The sequence below is a fragment of the Leptosomus discolor genome, chromosome 4 (genome assembly GCF_034619465.1).
Source record: "Leptosomus discolor isolate bLepDis1 chromosome 4, bLepDis1.hap2, whole genome shotgun sequence".
Taxonomy (NCBI): Eukaryota; Metazoa; Chordata; class Aves; order Leptosomiformes; family Leptosomidae; genus Leptosomus; species Leptosomus discolor.
In genome coordinates, this window is record NC_141394.1 from 7,414,445 (window position 1) to 7,433,554 (window position 19,110).

The following is a 19,110-nucleotide window of genomic DNA, read 5'->3' on the forward strand; positions in this document are numbered from 1 at the left end:
TGTTGTGTACTTCTCAAACATGAGGGCATTTAGAAACAAGCAATTATTAATCAGATGCTTACCTCTTACTAGAATGTAGTTGTAACCTGAAATGTGGCCCTCTTACGATTTTTAGCTGCTCCCTATGTTGCTACAGATGCTTAATAAGGGTCTGATACTTGTATTTCTAAAATGTCAGAGCTTACCAGTGTATTGAGAGCAAGAAAACTTGCATGCTTTTAAGTCTCAGTATATACTATAGCTGTAGAGGAAAAGCTCTATGAAATTTCTTTCTAGTAACAAAAGCATTTGTGGTAACATAGCTCAGTGATACTAATTTGGTGTGTTTGACGTAACCAGTCATTGGCGGGTTTTTTAGTAGTGATTAATGAAACATTCTAGACTTACCCAGGAAATACCTCTGTACTTTTTCATACCACTACGTAATCTTTCCCATTGCCAAATTTACTGCATTTTCTGTAAACAAATCCAGGTGACACAGATATTGATGTCCACAATTAAAGCTGAGTAAGAGCCACATAGGAGGAAAATGGCCTAAACTCTCTGTCACTGAAGTAATGACGAAATTCTTAACTTTAGCTGAAAGCAGGGTTGGGAAAAAAGGTTGATTTGTCAGAGCTTATCTTGAGCAGGCAGTACCTGGAGTGCGCTGAGTGCACTGCTGTGGTATTGCTCGGTTGTTTCACCATAATCAGCATACCGTGATAGTAGCATCACTTGATGGCAGCGTCACTTTTTTTCCTTAATACATTTGTTCTTAAATGACAAAGAAAGATTTCAGAAATATTGTCATTTTCACTAAAGTAAAAGAACATGTAAACATAAACACAAAATATCTCAGTCATATTTGCCAAATTACTTTATTTATATTATGCCTACAGATGAAACTAGGTGCCGGAAAAAAGACACAGCATCAGACATTATTACTTATACTCCAGCTGCCAAGGAAAAATTTTGTCAGTAGCCTTTAGTAATATTTGGACCAAAAATACATGGACGTGCAGCTTTCAGCATTTTGTACGATGTAGAGTGCAGCTTCACTCACAGGTCCTCTGTTTCTGGAACAGTGTTGGAGTCTGAGGGCTGAATGAACACTACAGGAATATTCTCGGACGTCCATCCTTTAGGAGTCCTGTTGAAGGATCTTCTGGTAGCGAGAGGGTTTGCAAGGATCATGAATCTGGGATCATTTAGCATCAGTAGGTTAAAATCTGGTACCTTGAATTTAACCAGCTTTGATGCTCTCTCAAAACCACCGAAGGGTGTGGCAACTCTGTAGATATTAGAAAAATAAAAGTAAAATGTGATTTTAAAAATACCTATTTTCGTTTCCTTCCAGCAGCTGAAAAGAACAAAAGCTAGTTAGGTTACAATTTCTTGTTTACATTTTCAAACTTTTGGGAAAAGTATTCTGATTGTTTTTCTGGAAAATGCTCCTTATGATTCGATTTATTTTCCCTTAGATAAAGCCTTCAGCCTTTAAAATTCAAATAGACGGAAAAGCCGAGGGAAAAAGGTGTTGCAAGAAAACCTTGTCATTGGTGAGTCACAGTTACTAAACTTATTTTGTGGTGATAAGTTGATAAGTCTGAAAATATAGTTCAGCACATTCTCTCTAGCAGGTAATTAGTTTAGGAAGTTCTTACCCCATTTTCTCTCATCCCCAGTTGCTTGTTCCTCCCACCACACTGTATTTCAGCACCATATTGTTGTACCAGTTAGAATGTATGTGGGTTGTGCTATAAACTTGGGTCACTTATGTGATCTGGGTTAAACAAAGACTTTTCAAAGCAAAGGAGCATTTTAAAATCCAAATTATTTCAGCAATCTGGTTTATATCATTATGCTCCAACAATTGTAGCAATACAAGTGAGGAGACAGTAAAGCGTAATGTGAAGCAGAAAGGAACAGCCAAAGACAACAGGCTCTGGAAAGGAGGGGAATGGGTGGGGACTTCTTACTCCACCTTTGTTTCTGAAGAAAATGTTTGTGTAACTAAACCTTGAAACACTTGACTGAAATTGGCCCCTAGTCTTCGGCCAGTGTCCTTCATGTTGTTTAAATGTAAATGTTCCCTCAGGCGATAAGCCTGAGAAATTAAAAGATAAGAAATACTAATCAGGAACTGACTGTTACATACATTTGCAGATATTTTTAAAACAACAGTATTTCCAAATACATCCTATGATTCTTCTACACTTGCAGGTTTCTAGGCTGAAAAAAAAAATCCCTGAGCTTTTCTGTCACTTTTTCCAGACTCCTTTGTATAAGCAAATGTGGCCAAACAGACTGTTATATGTGCTCTGCATTTTGATCAGCTGCATAACTTTGCTGGGATGTATTTTGGCCAGTTAAGAGCGTCAGATTTTTAAGCTACACATGAGCACCTGATTTCTGCAAAGCTAGATACACGGCGGCATGCAAAAATGAATATTTGTTGAAATGGAATTTCACCAGCTTTTCTGTGTTGAATACAAACCAGATGTGCTGGTATATATTTCCAGTGTCTCCAGGTATTATAGCTGAAGCCCAGAGAAATTAATACCAACAGAAACAAAAAGAGATCATTAGAAGATCTGACGAAGATTTTCAGCAAGATAACTATAGATAAAACAAAACCGAGAGAGAATTAAGTACAACACACGTGCACAAAAGGAGATTAATTAAGAAAAATGAATCCGTGACCTAAAAGAGATGGTGTGTCATTACACAGATAATGCACTGAATTTCAGTACGAGCAGCATTTGTTGAAGGAGATGGTGTTAACTCCGAAGGATCAATCCTGTAAGATATAAAAAATCATGAAAGTTCTGGGCATGCACACTTCCTGAGAGAGGAGTGCTGCTTTGGATTAAGCTCTAAAACTGTATCTCAAATGAAGATAAGACAAGATTTTGCAGCAGCAGCCAGTCCGGGCATTAAATTCTCTTGAGGTCAAAGGAAACTCTTTATACAGAGTGCCTGTGGTATCAAGCTTTTCTTGTGAAACTGTCTTCTAGGTCACAGTGTCAAATTGGATACCGTATGACACTGATTAAAAATAATTGCTTGGTAATTGGCACAGAGTGAATGTAGTGATCTACATCTTACAGGATAATAAAGATTGGTTTAATTGCTGCTCTAATTAAGGTACACATTCTCACATTGTTGTAATATTTAATTCTCATCATTATGTAAATTAAAGAGATGATCAATATGAACAGAACAATAATAGCTGTATAAAATGCAAAACAATTCTACAGTGTAAAACTTACTCTTTATAGTATTTTGGGGTTTTAAATACAGTGTGTTTCTGTAGGTAACGGAAACAGGAGGGCATTCTGTGGAATATAGATATCTTTTGTGGGAAAAAAACCCCTATGTAGTTCCTATACAAAGTCTGGCCTCAGAAAATTGTGCATTCCAGCATGCTAGGCAGAAGCACATGATGATCAACATGAAGGAGAGTACAGTAATTGGCTAATAGAGTTAATTTTCCTTTACGGCAGCAGTGTATTTTTGTGAGCAATAACTTGGCTGTCAACAGTTGTTGTAATGACCTGTGTTGTGTGCACATCAACTGTATCACCTGGGCTCTGATTCATTATACAGAAGCCTAGAACTCGTGTATAAAAAATTCCAGTAGTCATTGCTCATGCTAAGGGCGGAAATGCTGGTTCAGAGCCGTAGGAAGTGGCACCAGGAAGTGTAAGAGATTGTTTAATATTCACTTTGCATATTCCTAAAAAGTAGGTGTATGATTAGCAATAGGAGGCACAACCACGTTTATTTTTAGCTGTTGTTTTATCAGGGCTTCTTTTTGGTGGGTTGGTTGGTTTGTTTGTTTTTGTGTATTTTTTTTCTACAGCCTTTGGTATTGAACATTATATTGTCTCAACATAGAAGGCTACTTGTAGTTGATTATTTGGGAAAGTCTGATGAAGTCTTTTAACTGTATTGGATCAGCACCTTCAATTGCATAATTACAAAAAAATATGTTTCATATTTTAAAGTGGGACTGTCATTCTTAAAACATACCACGTGTCACTAATTCTGTACAAAACGAAGACATAGGAGCAAGGAAATGGATCCTGCAAAATGCTCAGAGCTTCATGGTAGCTTAGTGCAAGAGCTAATGCTGATTTCACAGGGGTATTTAGGTGCTAAGGAACTGGCTAAGCACCCAGCTTCCACTAATCTCACATCACTTTAAGTTAGTACCCAAGATTCCTTTGAGGCTCTGGATCTCAGCGTTTTTACAATAGAGTTCAGGATCCATTAATCAATAAAAACTAAGTCCAGTCCAGATGGACCGGATTCCTGTAGTGTTTTTGAAACAGCAGTCTTTGGGAATTGAGAAAGCTGAGCAAGAATTTGTCTGGTAGGAGAGGCAGAACTAGTCAGACTTGCTTGTCTTATGTGAGTAAGATGTAGTGCTTCGTATGTTACTCATAATCCTACCTTGACATTTTATCCAGCTCCAAGAAAGCCGATGGAATAAAGGTACTAATTTAACTAATTTTACAAACTCCTCAACAAATGTAGGTTCATGCTGTCTTTTCCACAGATGATCACTAGGTTCTTGCACACTGGTAAAAGAGGCAAGAAAATTTTTCAACAGTAAATAGTTCTTCAATCCTAGTAGGAATTAATCTCCAAGAGAAATCAGATGGCATGGCTCTGGACTGCAGCGTTTTTCTGCTAGCACAGATTCATTTTCATCCAGGAGGAGGAAAGGTGGCGTGGTCTGAACAGTCTATTCAGAGTTCTTCACAACTCAGTTTCTGTGCTTATGCACTCTGTCTAGTGCTATCTCCTGTTCAACCGTTACTGACTGTCTCACAGAATGCCCTGCCTCAGAAGGCAAATGTATTTGACATTTGCTGCCACCGCTTCTTCCTTCCCTGACCTGCCAGTATTGCAAGATCCCTGCAGCATAAAATGTGTACTAGACCCCAACTAATACCTCTGTGAATTCCTTAGTTCTGATTCTGCTACTGTTACAAAAATTGAACTGCTTCTGGGTCCAGGGTCACCTCTTCATTGCTGGCAGTGGAAAAAAAATCTGAATGCTGTTTAGTCCTGAATATACTTTTAAGCCATGCACGTATGTGCCTGTTCCAACACATCAGACATCCCTAGCTGCTGAAGTTGTGTTGCTTTTACAGTTTGTTGTGTAACAAGGAAAGCTGAAAGGAACCTGAATATGGCCTATAAAGGCTCAATGCCAGTTTAACAAATACCACTGAATGAACTGGGTAGATTCTCAGGCTGGTTTCCTTTGGGAGTCTATGCATCACGCTTATTGTTAACCACACCCCCTCCTGACTAATGATGACTGTACCAGTGTTTTGCAGGAGAACAAAAATGATGGCACTTTATTGAATGATGAAGCATGATAGAAAGCCTTATTTGGTACCCTCACTGATAATAAAATGGTGCCATTCTATCACACGTTAATTATTTAATAGAGTATCATTTGCTTTCTCTCCAAGACTGCAATTAAAGAAGTCCAGGAAGCTGTGACCTGGATGCACAGAATGACTTAGTAGGATCTGGACACAGAAGTCCGAAGAGATATCTCACCTTATGTGCAAAGCCCATAGGCTGCAAAATTCCTGAGATGTCTAATAGTTGCCTTATACAAATGCTCAGATCTGCCTTTTTCTTAGCTATACTGGCAGCTGCACCTATCTTACACCAAAGCTCATCTGTGATTCCCTATTTAGTAATCTTTTGCTTAAACTTCCATGCTTCAAAGCACACATAATATGCTACTGCAGCAAGTTTTGAGCAAAATAGCACATCAGGGTGTTTTCACTCAAAATCCATGGCTGTTAATGTTGAACCTCTGTGTGAAATAATAGTATGTCTGTGACCGGAACCGTTCTGCAAGAGATTTGGTTTCTCTTCAGCCTGAGGGCTTCTCTTTGTAAGTGTGGACCTCACTGCTCACATATAGTACTCCAGCAAAAATGCTACCCAGAAATAAAATAGTGCTTAGATTAGTCAGAGTAGCACTCTTAGCCTAGACATCAGGCCACACGACTAATAGCAGAGAAGTGTAGGTCCTGTTTTCTGCTCCTAAATGTGTTTAATTTACTGTAAGCATTAATTAAACAAAGGGGATTGAAAGGTCTGGAATCAGATGTAGGCTCAGGTTTCTCTTTCCCTGAGTGACTTTAATCGTTCAGCTAGAGAAAGATGTTTACTCCCGCTAGTCCAAAGAGGTTCATTATTTTTTGTACTATGGCACAAGCCTTATTAAGAGAAGTGAAGAGTGTTCCCACCTCTTCCATGAAAGAGCCACAAACCAGGTTGTTGCACCTCTCCTCAAGGTTTGACATTCCTGTAGAAATAAATCCAGGCTGGCCACATGCAAGGAAAGGGCTCTTTCCAAAGAAATGAGCTTTATTGTCTATAGAAATTTTAGTAGGATACCTTTGACCCCTGCTCTGTTTTGGGAAAAGAAGACCTTCCTCTAGCCCTGACCTGAAGATAGGCAGAGAGAATGAGATGCTACTAGCCTTATCAAAGAGAAATTTAAATCACATTAGCCTTCCCTGTAATGTTTTCTGTTGGTTAGCTTGGCATGCAGCGTGCTGTCTGTTTTGAATCCCATAACTGGAGACCCCACTCTCCTGTGCATTTTTAGGAATGTAGACATCTATGTCATGGCTGTAAAATCCTCTCCAAGAGGCTCCTGTCTTGAATGTCAATTTTGCAAATTCCCAATTTCTTTTTGGATCTGCTTCTTCTTGCTAGAAAACATAAATCTGAGTGTACTGTATGTAACAGCTTTTCTAGGTCCATCAGACATTTATTTATTTGTTTTCTTCTGGATGAGGACTTTTTCCATGAGAAGGAGAATTGCGGTGGATTATATTTATATGCCTTGTGTTTTGAATTTTCCAATTTCACATTCTGGATTTGGATTTATGTGCCAGGTTTTAGGTTTCTATGGCAGTTACCAGGGAGAATATTGGCCTTTCCCTTATATGAATGCCCATATGTTCAAGAAATCGGTGCAGTGGTGAGCCACAGTTCTGCCACGTCATACGTAGAGAAAATCCCCGTAGAAAGACATCTGAACAGTTAGTGTTGTAAAGAGGACAACTAACAGAATATGGGACCACAGAGCAGCTAAAAATCCACAAAGGAGACATCAGATACCATTTCAAGATGCGTATTCCTATTAATGGGGCCTCTGTGCCCTGTCTGATCCTCTTTGACAGTAACGACTCACATGCTGGACTTGGAGTCTCTCTTGTGAGAGAGAACTGGTTCTGTCTGTATTCCACGTATATGTATCTTTGGCATTTTTTTGTTTTTGTTTTCAGTTACAATAACCATAGTACATAAACTGTGCTGTTACTGTTCCAGTGTTAGCAGCTGTGCCACATCTCTGACTTGTATTTGCTATTTTGTCTACTGAGAAGAATGTGCCACACAGACTTAATTAGTAACATGGGGATGTATATTGCCATTAGAAAATCAGAATTAGTGTAGTCTCTGAAGTGCCAGTTTTGATGTTTAATTGTGTAATTTTTTTAGTCCTTGCACTCACAGTTGAGGCCCACCTCAACGGCAGGAACACAAATGATGTTTGTGGTTTTTTCCCTTAAGTTTATATTGCCATGAGCCATTTTCTTTTTCAATAGATTGCTGTCTGGCATTTTGAGGAAGAGTTTTACTTTGGCTCAGCTGTCTGGAACTCAGCAGGGGTTATTTAGAGAAAAATTGTCCATGACATCAATAAATAAAGGTAGTGTGAATGGTATGAATGAAAGCAAAAAACCTAAGTAAGAATGTGTTTTAAAACTTTCAAAGTAGTTCAAAACCCAATATTGTCCATATATCTGGAAGTTCTACTGAAAGTCTTAGTATATTAGTTACTATGTAAATAACTTCACTGTCAAATCTTGTTCTACTTTAAATGTTTTTTGAGTTTGTTCGTAATTTTTCCTCTTAATTTGTTACTGAAGGTTGTTGAAGATATTAAAGAGGTTAAATGCAATGAAATATGCAATATGCTGACTATTTGGCGTGAGGGATTGGTTGAGAGATAAAATTCACTGTTCTGTCCCTGCCTAGAAAACAAGCCATGTGAGTTGTATTTTTTTAAAAAAAAGTGATTTGCACTGTAGAGCTTACAAATAAAATTTTCACTGAGGGTTTTCCTGATAGATCTTATGATCCCATACCTAATGAAGTCAACAATAGAAATGCTGAAAGGAGTTTGAAGTATTGCTGTTGCCCATGTTTCCCATTTATTGAGTACACTGGATTCTGTTTCTTTCTTTCTTTCAATATTTTCAACAATTCATCTTACATTCCTGGTTCTACAATTTAGTTTTGTGTCCATACTTCAGAGAGAGACTAGTTTCCTCTTTAATGCTCTTGTTTGTGACTTGTAATCTGTGTGTGTGTTCATGTTTATGCATATACACAGGTGGTAGGTTTTTTAGATCTGGTGGAAACATTTCATTTCACAGTAATTTTTCTCTGCACTGTAAAATTCAGTGTCCATTCGGAATTACCTGTTAAAGCTCCTGTAGTCAGGCAGTTCTGGCTTTGCTTCAGGTTGAAAAAGTTTAGGATATAAAGCTTCCAGCAGCTCTGGATCATCCCTAATGGCTTCTATCCAGGGAGACTGATAATACTTTGGCACAGAAGTAGTGTTGAACTTTTCAGGAGGAATTTCTTTCAGTGGTCCAGAATATCCTTCAAGGCGATCAAGGCAAAACCATTATAATAATACTTTGTGTTTTCTGCTTCCTTCCCACCATCCTGTCTAACTAGGAAGTAACATACCATCATTGCACAGTTAGGTAAAATGAACAGTTGGATCAAGTCACCTGGCCAAAGCTACACAGAAACAGAAAGCTGGCAGGGGGAATTTGCAGCCTTTTAGGTAACTGCTCCGAAGTATTCTACCCTATTTTGAGGCTAAGTTTGTTTTAGTTTTATATAAATTTGTTTCTATCACTATAAATATTTGTTTGAAACCAGACTATAGCTACATGGCCCTTGGGCTGCATTAGCGAAAGGATTTTTAAAACAGACTTTTGGTTAAAACTAAGGTAATTCTATCGTATTGAGTGAAATTTTCCAGAAGTATTAAAAGGAGTTAGGATCACAGCCATTGTAGTGGGGTTTTTGTCTTTGCCTCTGCCTTAGATACTCTGAAATGTCCTACCTACTTGGTTCGCTGGTCCTTTTCATCATCTGAAAAAGTGAAGAATCAGTTGTTTTCCCTGCATAATCATCTGAGGATCAGGCTCTGATCAGAATTTTACTAAATAAATAAATTCCATATTCAGTGTGTTTTCTTCTAAAGCCAAGTACAATAAAGCAGGAATAAAGGGGGGGGGGGGGGGGGGGGGGCACAGAGCCACACCTTAATGTACAGTTTGAAGAATGAAAACCAACAAGGCATTATCCAATTATATGAGTTATTCTATTTATTTGAAAAACAGGGGAAACTTTTTCTAGCCTTTTACCCTCGCATTACATGTAGCTCTTTAAATTAATGCTGTTTCCTCCTGTAAGCCTAAAAAGACCCTGTGGTTTAATAACTACTCTTTTTGCCAGACCTTTCTTGCCTAAAGAAAGGCTTGAAGATTTCTATCATGTCTTAGCAATGGAAATTACCTCTGTTCGCATTGTATTTGACCAATAGATGCACAGTCTTAGCAGTCACTAACAGAGTGGCATTGACCCAGTTTACATAGACTAGAGAAGGTCTGCACAAAACATGCATTGAGTAAATCTGAACAAAGAATGAATTTGTAAAAAACACAGTCTGCTCATGGATAATTCATAAACAGGAAGAAGGGCTATATCACTGAATAAATTAATGAAAACAAATTAGCCTTCTCTAGTCTTTAAAGAATACAGAATAAGGCCTTCTTGTAGCTAGCTGCTCTAAATAAAGACAACAGTAGCCTCACAGTTAAGGACTTAAAAAAGAACAGTTTATGCAGCCAGAGGCAAATTCCTTTTTAAGTTACTCCTCTGTAAAGATTTCTATCAAAACTTACAGTGACTTCAGATTTACATTTATGGGTAATTAAACTACAATGGATAACTTTCAGACTGTTGAGCAGTGTTGCATATTAGAAAAAAAGGTTTGGCAAAGTAAAATCGGTATATTAATCTGGTTTTAAATCTGAGGATCTGTTTCTCTGTGTTTGTAAGACCAGTAAATATAGGAGCAGTCTCTCTTCATATTGATGTATGTTTTCAGTTTGGGGACAAATAGTACAAAAGGCATATCAAATCTTTAAAAATTAACAGAAGCAACTGAAGAGCATCACTTTGCATTTCTGTAGAAGATTCTGATTCAAATTTATCAATTTCTAATAGTAAGTCCATTAACAAATTCTTGTTGAAGATACTGTTTTACAAAGAGGTCCTTCCTCTGCTCTGAAATGAGAACTAAATATTTTTAATCTCTGTAAACTCATATATTACCTGGGGCAATGTTGTCGGGATGTGGTGGGCTCCGGGGGTCAGGTGTATTAGGAGGTGTCATTGGGGCATGCTGGGGGATTCCTTCCACGCTGAGGCCATCCATTTTCACACTTTGTATGGGCTCTCCACGCTGCGTACAAATAGAAATAAATATCATTGACAGCACAGGCCAAAAAGCCTCTGTGATTCTCTGTTGGGAGTTGGAGTAGTACTGCAATTTACAGCCCAGATCGGAGCCCCACGGCATGCTATCTGAAGGCGTACTCTCTTGCTGTTCGGTACCCTGCTTGCTAGATAGCACTCCCTGGGATTTTCTGGCACCCTTGCTACCGAAAGATTCAAGAAATCTGGCAACTTTGAGCCATTTGAGTTTCAAAGCACTGATTCTTCAAAGTGTCTCTTCCCGTGTCAGTTGAAACTTCACTGCATTTGTTGAATTGCTTTTGTTTGGGGTTTTCTTTTCCTTTATTTGTAATAGAAATAACAGCTTCAGTGCAGGTCACTTTCTGGAGATTCATGATATGCTGTTATTTTCCACCTTCCTATCAGGTCATCGGTTCTAAGGAAACATCCAAAGGCTTAATCATTGTTGCATAAATATAGAGTTAGAGTCTCATAAGAAGTCAGTATCTTATTTTAGCTATGACACATAGGCTAAAAGCAATTTAAATATAGACTGTTATAGAGTAAGGGTTTCTTAAAGTAGGAAAACAAACAAATAATACTTGTTTTAACTTGAAACAAAAAAAGATCAAAGCAGAATGTTTTCTAGCCATCCTGAAGTATGTTAGAAAGATTGATTTTGGCAGGCAGCATCATAAAGATGATTAAGGCCACAGCAGTGGTGGCTAAATAGGCATTTAAAGGAAGGGAACAGAAAGCAAAGAGGTGTTGTTTTTTTCACGTGTCAGGACATCATCTGACTGTACAGCACGTGTGCTCTATGTGTTTTAGAGAGGAACTGATCTGTCAGACTTTGCAGCAAAAACATGGAACTGGATACAGAAATTCTGACGAAATTAATGGTGTTATGCTCCAAATTCATCTGTGTAGCTTCTAATATTCAACAGAGGGAGAAATTGGGGGGATAGGATTAATAGGTGGGCTTCTAAATATTAGTATTCTATCAGTAGGTTTTGGGTGTTCAATAGACATTCAGATTTTTTATATGGGATTTCTTTTGTGCAGATTTATTTTTAAAAGGCAGATTTATCAAAACTCAAACATGATCCCATTTGATCCTTGTGTAATTTAATTTCTGTTGAGTGAGTGACTAAAGAAGTTTGAAATATCTGCACCATAAAAAAAGAAACTCAAACATTTTTCTTCTATGACACGGAGTATTAAGATGTACTTTTCTTCTTGAGTAAAGTTATCTTTTTCTATGGGAAATGTAAAGGACGCAGAGTTACAAATGCATTTACCTTTACAGTCAACGAAGCATAGAAAATTCCTTCTTCAAGCAGGGAACAAAAATATTTTAGAGATTTAAGCTGTGATATTGGAAATATTGAACTCAGATCCAGTAATAACCTCTCTGACTGTTGTGAGATCCATCAACATTTTAGTTAGCATGGACAACGGTAAATTGCAAATGTGTCTTATTGTCTGCTCCCAAAGCCTCATTATGAGATGCAACTAGACAAAAGGTTTTCCTTAAAGTCAACAAATTGCATTCATGTTATTGTTTCTGATTATTTTACAAATGTGTCTGTATTTTGTATGGATTCTGTACGGGTTGGATGCTAACACAGCACCACCTATGCAATGATTAGTTGTAAAAGCTTCAGGGACAGAGAATTGCTGTTCTACAAGAAATATTTTCTAGGTTAATTAATAATAATTAACTTTTGTAGTATTTATTTTTATTTTCAAAGCAGCTTGAAAGTACTGGGACAAATTCTGCTTCTTTAGTTGTGTACCTTTATATCTAAAGTCACTGGGGATGCATACATGCAACTGAGATGCAGAAATTAATACAACGCTGGAATTAGAGGGGCTGCTCACATGCTGTATTAGACTGGGCATAGAGTATTCATGTTCAAACAATTAAACCTTGCAGCACGTTGAAGAGTTAGGTAAAATTTATGAATGTTGTTGTCCCTGTTTCAGAGGTTAAGCAAAAGGTTTAAGTATTTTGCAAAGGCCACAGATGAGACAAACATTGGGTGCGTTTAGTTCCTGTCATGAGGATTCCTGGGGTGTCACTAATGCTTTAACCTAATTTCTGAAGGACTGGTTCGAAGAATAACTGTCTTTCAGTGACAATCTCCATCTTTTTTCCTCCTGTTGAGACATGCAGGCCAGAAGTGTCTTAGTACCAGCTGTGAGAGTCGCTTTGCTGCCTGGGAACCACGTTGAGACCACCAACCTATTTTAATAAAAATACTTACTGATTGCATGAAACAGACTCATTTCTTGCAATGTTTTGAATATCATTAACTAGTTAATTTTCACATTAACTAGTTAATTTTGAATAGTCAATGAGCCAGTTATTACAGGAGGAGAACTCTGATCACTAGTAACCTGAATCAGATTTGAATGAGAATGATTTGAATTTGATGTCCTTAAGTATTAAGGCTTTCAGATTTTTTGTCTATAGGAGCTCAACAAAATGTGAATGGCTCGCTTCATGTTAGCTTCATTCTAGTACAGGATTTTGGTTTTATTCTTCCTGAGACTACAAATAAATCATGTGCAATGTGTATCATGAGCACCAAGGGAACCCAAGCTAGTCTCAGCGTATTTTGATAATAAGTTGTTACCAGATACTCACATTTCTTGGCTTGTTTGCTACGTAATGATAATTTTCATATGTGTATTTGTCAGATCTCCGCTGACGTCTCTTGAAGAGTCTTGCACCTCTGTTGCTGAGTGTTGATAGTTCCTCTACCATGATATCTCTGGGGGTGCTGACCTTTTTTCCAAGGTTCAGGCTGGGTGAGACTGAAATACAATGGATAATTACATCCTCTGTTTTTCTTAAATGCCTGATATTGCATACCCTACACTTGAAATCCACCAACATGATAATGTATACTTATCTAACACATAGCATAGCTTCATATGGTGTTAGTGAAATTAATCATTCTTCCAGAATTTTGGAGCAGATTATTGAACACCACAAACCTGCTTTTTTTGAAGATGCTAAGCACCTCAACCTCCAAATTTACTTCAGTTGTCCTACACATCATCTTAATATCAGCCTAGTAAAAACTGGCTTCTGCTGAAAACAGGAACAAAATTCCATCTGACCCCAGGGTTCCCACATCCAGCCTTCAGTTAACTTTCTGTGTCCTGCATTGGACGGATGAACAGGTAACCCCTTTTAAACATACCTACCGGTTTCTTATTTCTTCTAAGCATTTTATTGTCAATGATTCTTTAATATTCTGCTTGCTTTTGAAATCCAGGGAATGTTTTATACCTTTAAGAAATGTTTACATTAGAAAGTCTCTATTAAATACTGTTTTTTAACTATTTTTAAAGAAGCTTTCAAAATAAAGCTCAAGGTGTTGAAAATGAGAGCCCTAACAAAGAATTACAGCATGCTTCTAGGAGTTGGTACATTTAGAACATTTCCTTTTTAATTCTCTCTAAGAGGAAACCGAATTACCAGATGCAATATTACTTTATTCACTACTTGGGAAAGATTCCTTCTTTGTCTTTAGTGACCCCCTGAGGGATCTGAAAATGAAAATGCATAAGCAGGGGAAGGGGAGATCAATTTGGACTGTAAATAGAGAACTCTGAATATCAGAAACCCTACCAGTCATCTTCATGTTAGTGTTCAGGAAACTGGGATGATGGTGGCAATGAGCAAGCTGTTGCTTAGTGACAGAACTCTCTCTCTAGTTGTCCTGAACCTATAGATAAAGCGTAAACCTTAGAATACAATAACTTCAACAGTGAACAAACTATTTTCTGCTAAAGTTTTTCTGCTTAGAAGGCTGTAGAATTTAACAAATGTAACAATAATTGGATTGCATAGTAAAAACAGAATTTTAAAACACATAATTCCTATTGCCACTTACTTTAATATTTATCATTTTATTAATTGAAATTTTTCTCCTCAGTTGTTCATAAACTTCAGGAAGAAAAATAGGAAGCTGCAGTGTGCTTTGAGGATTATATCAATGGTCTAGTATGTTTCTTTGATCCACTTATTCAAAGTCACATTCTGTTATTTCTTTAATAATAAGGCATTCTGTTCTTCATATATTCTTATGGTCTACAGGATTTAAAATTCTGAACTTTGACATATATTTTAATACATTAAAATGAAATGAAAGAAAATTATGTGTAAGACACTATCTTGCTTCCAGAGTAAGCACACAGGAAGCCCAGTTTAAAATTAACATTAGAAATTAATAAACTGCAGAAGGTACCTAATGTCAAAGTCAGTATTGCATATGCAGAGTTTCATTTTGAGTAAATGGCATGTTCAACATGGCATATGTCTCCTAGTAACTTTAAGTTAGGAAAACAATGTGATTTGCTGACATATAGGAAAACTTAATTGAGACGGGAATATTAAATATTTAGCTGAAGCTGTATAGACAAGAATTTTCCATCTAGTAAATCAAACAAGTTTGTGGGCCCTGGAGTGCATCACTGTTGATTCACTTCTGTTCATACTGATTTCAACTGAAGGTTTGCAATGGATTTAACTGGAGCAAGAGCAAGCTAGCTGTATTGTGAGCTGGAGCATGCACTTCTGCTTTAAAAATAGTATGCACAAAGAATCCTAACAACCTCCTGTTATTTAAGAGGTAACTACAAAACAGAGAGTTCTTGACATGGAAGAAAATGACTCAGCTTGCCCCATGGAGCCATATCGGTGACCGATAGTGATGGGGTTTTGACTCTTTGGTTAAGTGCACTGGTTATTGGCCTGTGGCCTGAAATTTAGACCCACAAGTCATATTTTGATTTTATCGTTTCTCAAGATTGCTGCAGGAATGTGGACTGTTGGATGGTTTTATATTAGTAAGGACTTTACCCCTCAAATCAGCAACATTTTCACATAGAAAAAGCTTTTCTTCTTTGCACACAAAGTGGGTAGTATGTACATCCTCAGAGAGTGGGGTGCGAAGGTGATTGCAGGTCTCTGTCCAAACCACTCACTATTCTTCTGGGACACGCTGGACGTTATCTATTTTGGGCCTTGCTGTTCCCTTACATACGAACTGTTCTTGTTAATGTTAACTGAAGGCTCCAGGGTACTTTGTAACCCACAGTTGTGTACTATTGTGTATCCAGGCAGCATCCCAAAAACATAAGTGTGAAGTTCATTTGAATCCCTTGCCAACTAAAATCTAATCATCTGTCTACTTTTATGATGTGTCTAGGGATTGTTTCAGTGGCAGTGCAGAAAAGGTGATGAAGAATGAGAAAAGGAGGACTTTTGGAGGTTGATAGAAAAAGAAAATTGATGTAATAAATCGACATTGTAAATTAATACTGGGAGTTTAATTCATAGTTTAATCCTAATTGTAACCTTTTAGCTTCATTTCTTAATTTATTCCTGCCAAGTCTTTCCTCTCCTGCGCTTAAAATCATAACAGACTGTATTTAAATATGATTTATATAGTTCCTTCTGCATTCACTGCCTAATCCCCCTTTAATCCTCCGGTTTACAATCTTCTAAATACCTTAATATGGATTATAAATTTTAATAATGAATATCAGATAGTATGTTTGTTGTAGTTACACAAATAAGATTTTTTAACTATATCATGAAAGATAGGTAATCATGTAGCTACTGAAGAATGCATTTAAGAAATAGTATAGAACCAGACATGAGATTTAAGTCTAATTGAAGGCTAACCTGATGAACTCCAAGGACTTCCTTAAACATGTGTATTTACGTATATGTTTACCTCTACCAAGTAGCCTTAGAAATGTTATGATTAGTCCAAGTCTGCCAGTGAAAAACCAAGGGGTTGGGGAAGTCAGTATATCCACATGCTGATTTACTACTACAGTCTCTCTTCTAAGACCATAAGAGGGTTTACAGTTAGTGTCTGTTCCTGCAGCATTTTATGATGTGTCGAACTTCTCTAAAACACAAAGTTATGTCCCACAAGCCAACAGGAGGTGTGGATTTTCAGTCATTACCAGTCTTGCCCAGAGACCGGTAATCCTTGAAACACTGGTAAAATCTTGGCCAATTTTGTATCTTGTCAACAACTGTTTCTGCTATGAATATCTTTTAACAAGGAATTTGAGATTCCCTGTTTACCTGAAAGCGTTATAATAAAAAGGGGCCGAAATAAAAATGCAGTAGGCGTGCTTTCTCTATGTCACTCCAAACTACTGGGGTTTACTTTACAGAATCTTCCGTTACTGTTGGCCTCTGTTAACAGTGGAGAGTTTCATAGATCTGTGAGACTGGCTGGAACAGTACATTTAATTTTTATCTAATTGCCAGGTGCAGGACCATCATTACTGATAGTGATGCAAAACCCAGAAAGACAGCAGTGCACCTTCCAGATCTCAGGTTAAGCTTGTTGAATTAACAATTAAAGGAAAAATAAAATGTCAGAAATTGATAGAGCTTAATTTAGCCATTTAAAAAAACAGATTTCTCCTTGATTTTTCCAAGAATTGTTCAGATTTGTTCCCAAACAACTAGCATATACTTTATGTGATTACAGCTTTGGTTATCCTTCTGTTTCTTAACTGATTTCACTGAGCTTGTACAGTTACAAATTTCAGACTCTTCTCACAGCCATTTCATGGACTTCCATGTTTTTTTAACATTTAAATATCCCAGGCATCCAGAGAAGATGCGGAAGTAGGATGTACACTTAAAGCGTTAGTATTGCCTGCAGTGGCCACATATCACAGCATATCTTGTAGGATAAGCCGTCATATCAATTGACAGCAGATCTGATAATACGTAAATAATAAAAAGGACAGATTATGTGAGGCAAATGCCAAGCATCAGCACAGATTATCCAATAACACCAACGATTTCAAGGACTACATGGTAGATTTATTAATATTGCTATGAATAGTAGCAACATTTACCATGTGAAATTCCTGGTTCCAAACAAACATGTGAAATCTCTAAGTCTGATAGCCAGTCTGCTCTTAGGTGTGTGTGCAGTGGAGGATGGAAAGAGGAAAGAGGTCTGCTTAGGAATAGAAATTACAGGAAAAACTATGGAAATATCAGAAGGACTAGGACCAGGCACTGAAATTTGTAGGTTCTTTTTCTAAAAACCTTGTGTCTTTTGTTCTACTCTTCATGCAATCACAGTGATCAGTGACTGAGTACAGAAACCATCCCCAAATTCTTTGCAGCAAAAGCCCACAAAGGAAGATTTTCAGTACGGGAATTTAATGTTCTGTGTTTTATCCTACATGAGTGGTATAATTTTCATAAATTCCAAGTATTAATGGAGCTCCCTGTTTTTTCAGAGAGGTAAAAAGGTTTTTCAGAGATGGTAAAAAGGGCTTCATGAGGAGGATTGGAAGGATCTCCAAAAGCATCCAGCACATACCTAATGAAAGCCAAGCAGATTTGCATTCCCAGCTGAGTTAATTTCTTCTTGAGTTGTTACACTAGAAGCGTAATTTTAAGAACCTGTTTTAGAAAATCAAACTACCTTCTCATCAGTGTCTGCATTTTCATCAGCGCAACAAGAGAAAAGTAAAATTTCGTCATGTAAGGTTAATTGGTGGCTGTGCATTAGAGAGAATTGCCAAATGCTAGTAAAATTTGTTAGTTGAAAAGGTAAAGTTTGAGAGGAAGGAACAGAGATGTAAACACTTGTTTCAAAAATTTTATCGTTCATACGAAAAGGCAGAGTGAAACAGCAAAAAAAAGAGGGTACAGATCAGCATGTTTCGTAGATGATAACCGTTTAAAATGGAATGAAGTAATGTTATTAACCCCAAATAATATTCTGAAAGGCTATCCTAGCAGAATGTACATCAGCTGTCAGATTACTTCATTCCTCCACAGCAGTTGTTCATCTGAAAATAGCTTTCAAATTAAAAGAGGCAACTACAAAAGGATTAGTTACCATAGGCAGCGTGATACTCCCACAAGATTATTTATGGCAAAACACCCAGAGACAAAGCTGTAAGAGAGTTAAACTCTATGATTAAAAAATAATGTATTAGGGAGGGCTAGAGGACATTGCATATACAGTAAGCTGGGTTCAGCGCTGTACCATTTCTGTGTATTTCATCCATAATGGCTGATGCTTGTTGTTTCCTCTCTTTGACCATGGCAGAATGTGATAACATTGTGATTTTCTGATACGATTTTTCCTTGCTGAAAAAAAACAACACATTTTTACATTGTTGAGCCAGCTTGCACAATTTGGCCAACTTTAATTTCTAATAGCCATTTAGAATGGCTGAATAGTGAAGTTAGTTGTTTATGGTTTAGAAATACTGCACTTTAAATTGTGCAAAATGCACTGGCAGTTCTTGCTTGCAGACAGATGCTAGGACATGTTCTGATGGATAGAAGATTCAAAGGAATGGACTTTGAGTTGGCTACGTAAATTCTGTAGCAAAATCAGTGTCAGTGGTCTAGGCCTTCTCACATCTACACGTTATATTAAAGAATGTAAATGCATAACTAATATTCTAATTATGTCTTGGTTTATAATTTCAGAAATGTTACATTTTGAC

At 37.3% G+C, this 19,110-nt stretch overlaps 1 protein-coding gene across 1 annotated transcript; it reads right to left on the minus strand.

The window, feature by feature from the left end:
- Window positions 1-1,041: 1,041 nt before the first annotated feature.
- MYOZ2 (myozenin 2) lies at window positions 1,042-18,717 on the minus strand. Its single transcript, XM_009948010.2, has 5 exons — window positions 18,642-18,717; window positions 13,232-13,401; window positions 10,456-10,585; window positions 8,520-8,703; window positions 1,042-1,273 (listed from the first exon to the last, which is right to left on the minus strand). Exons 1-5 carry the CDS (start codon window positions 18,715-18,717, stop codon window positions 1,042-1,044), a joined length of 792 nt encoding a protein of 263 aa, XP_009946312.1.
- Between the last annotated feature and the right edge of the window lie 393 nt (window positions 18,718-19,110).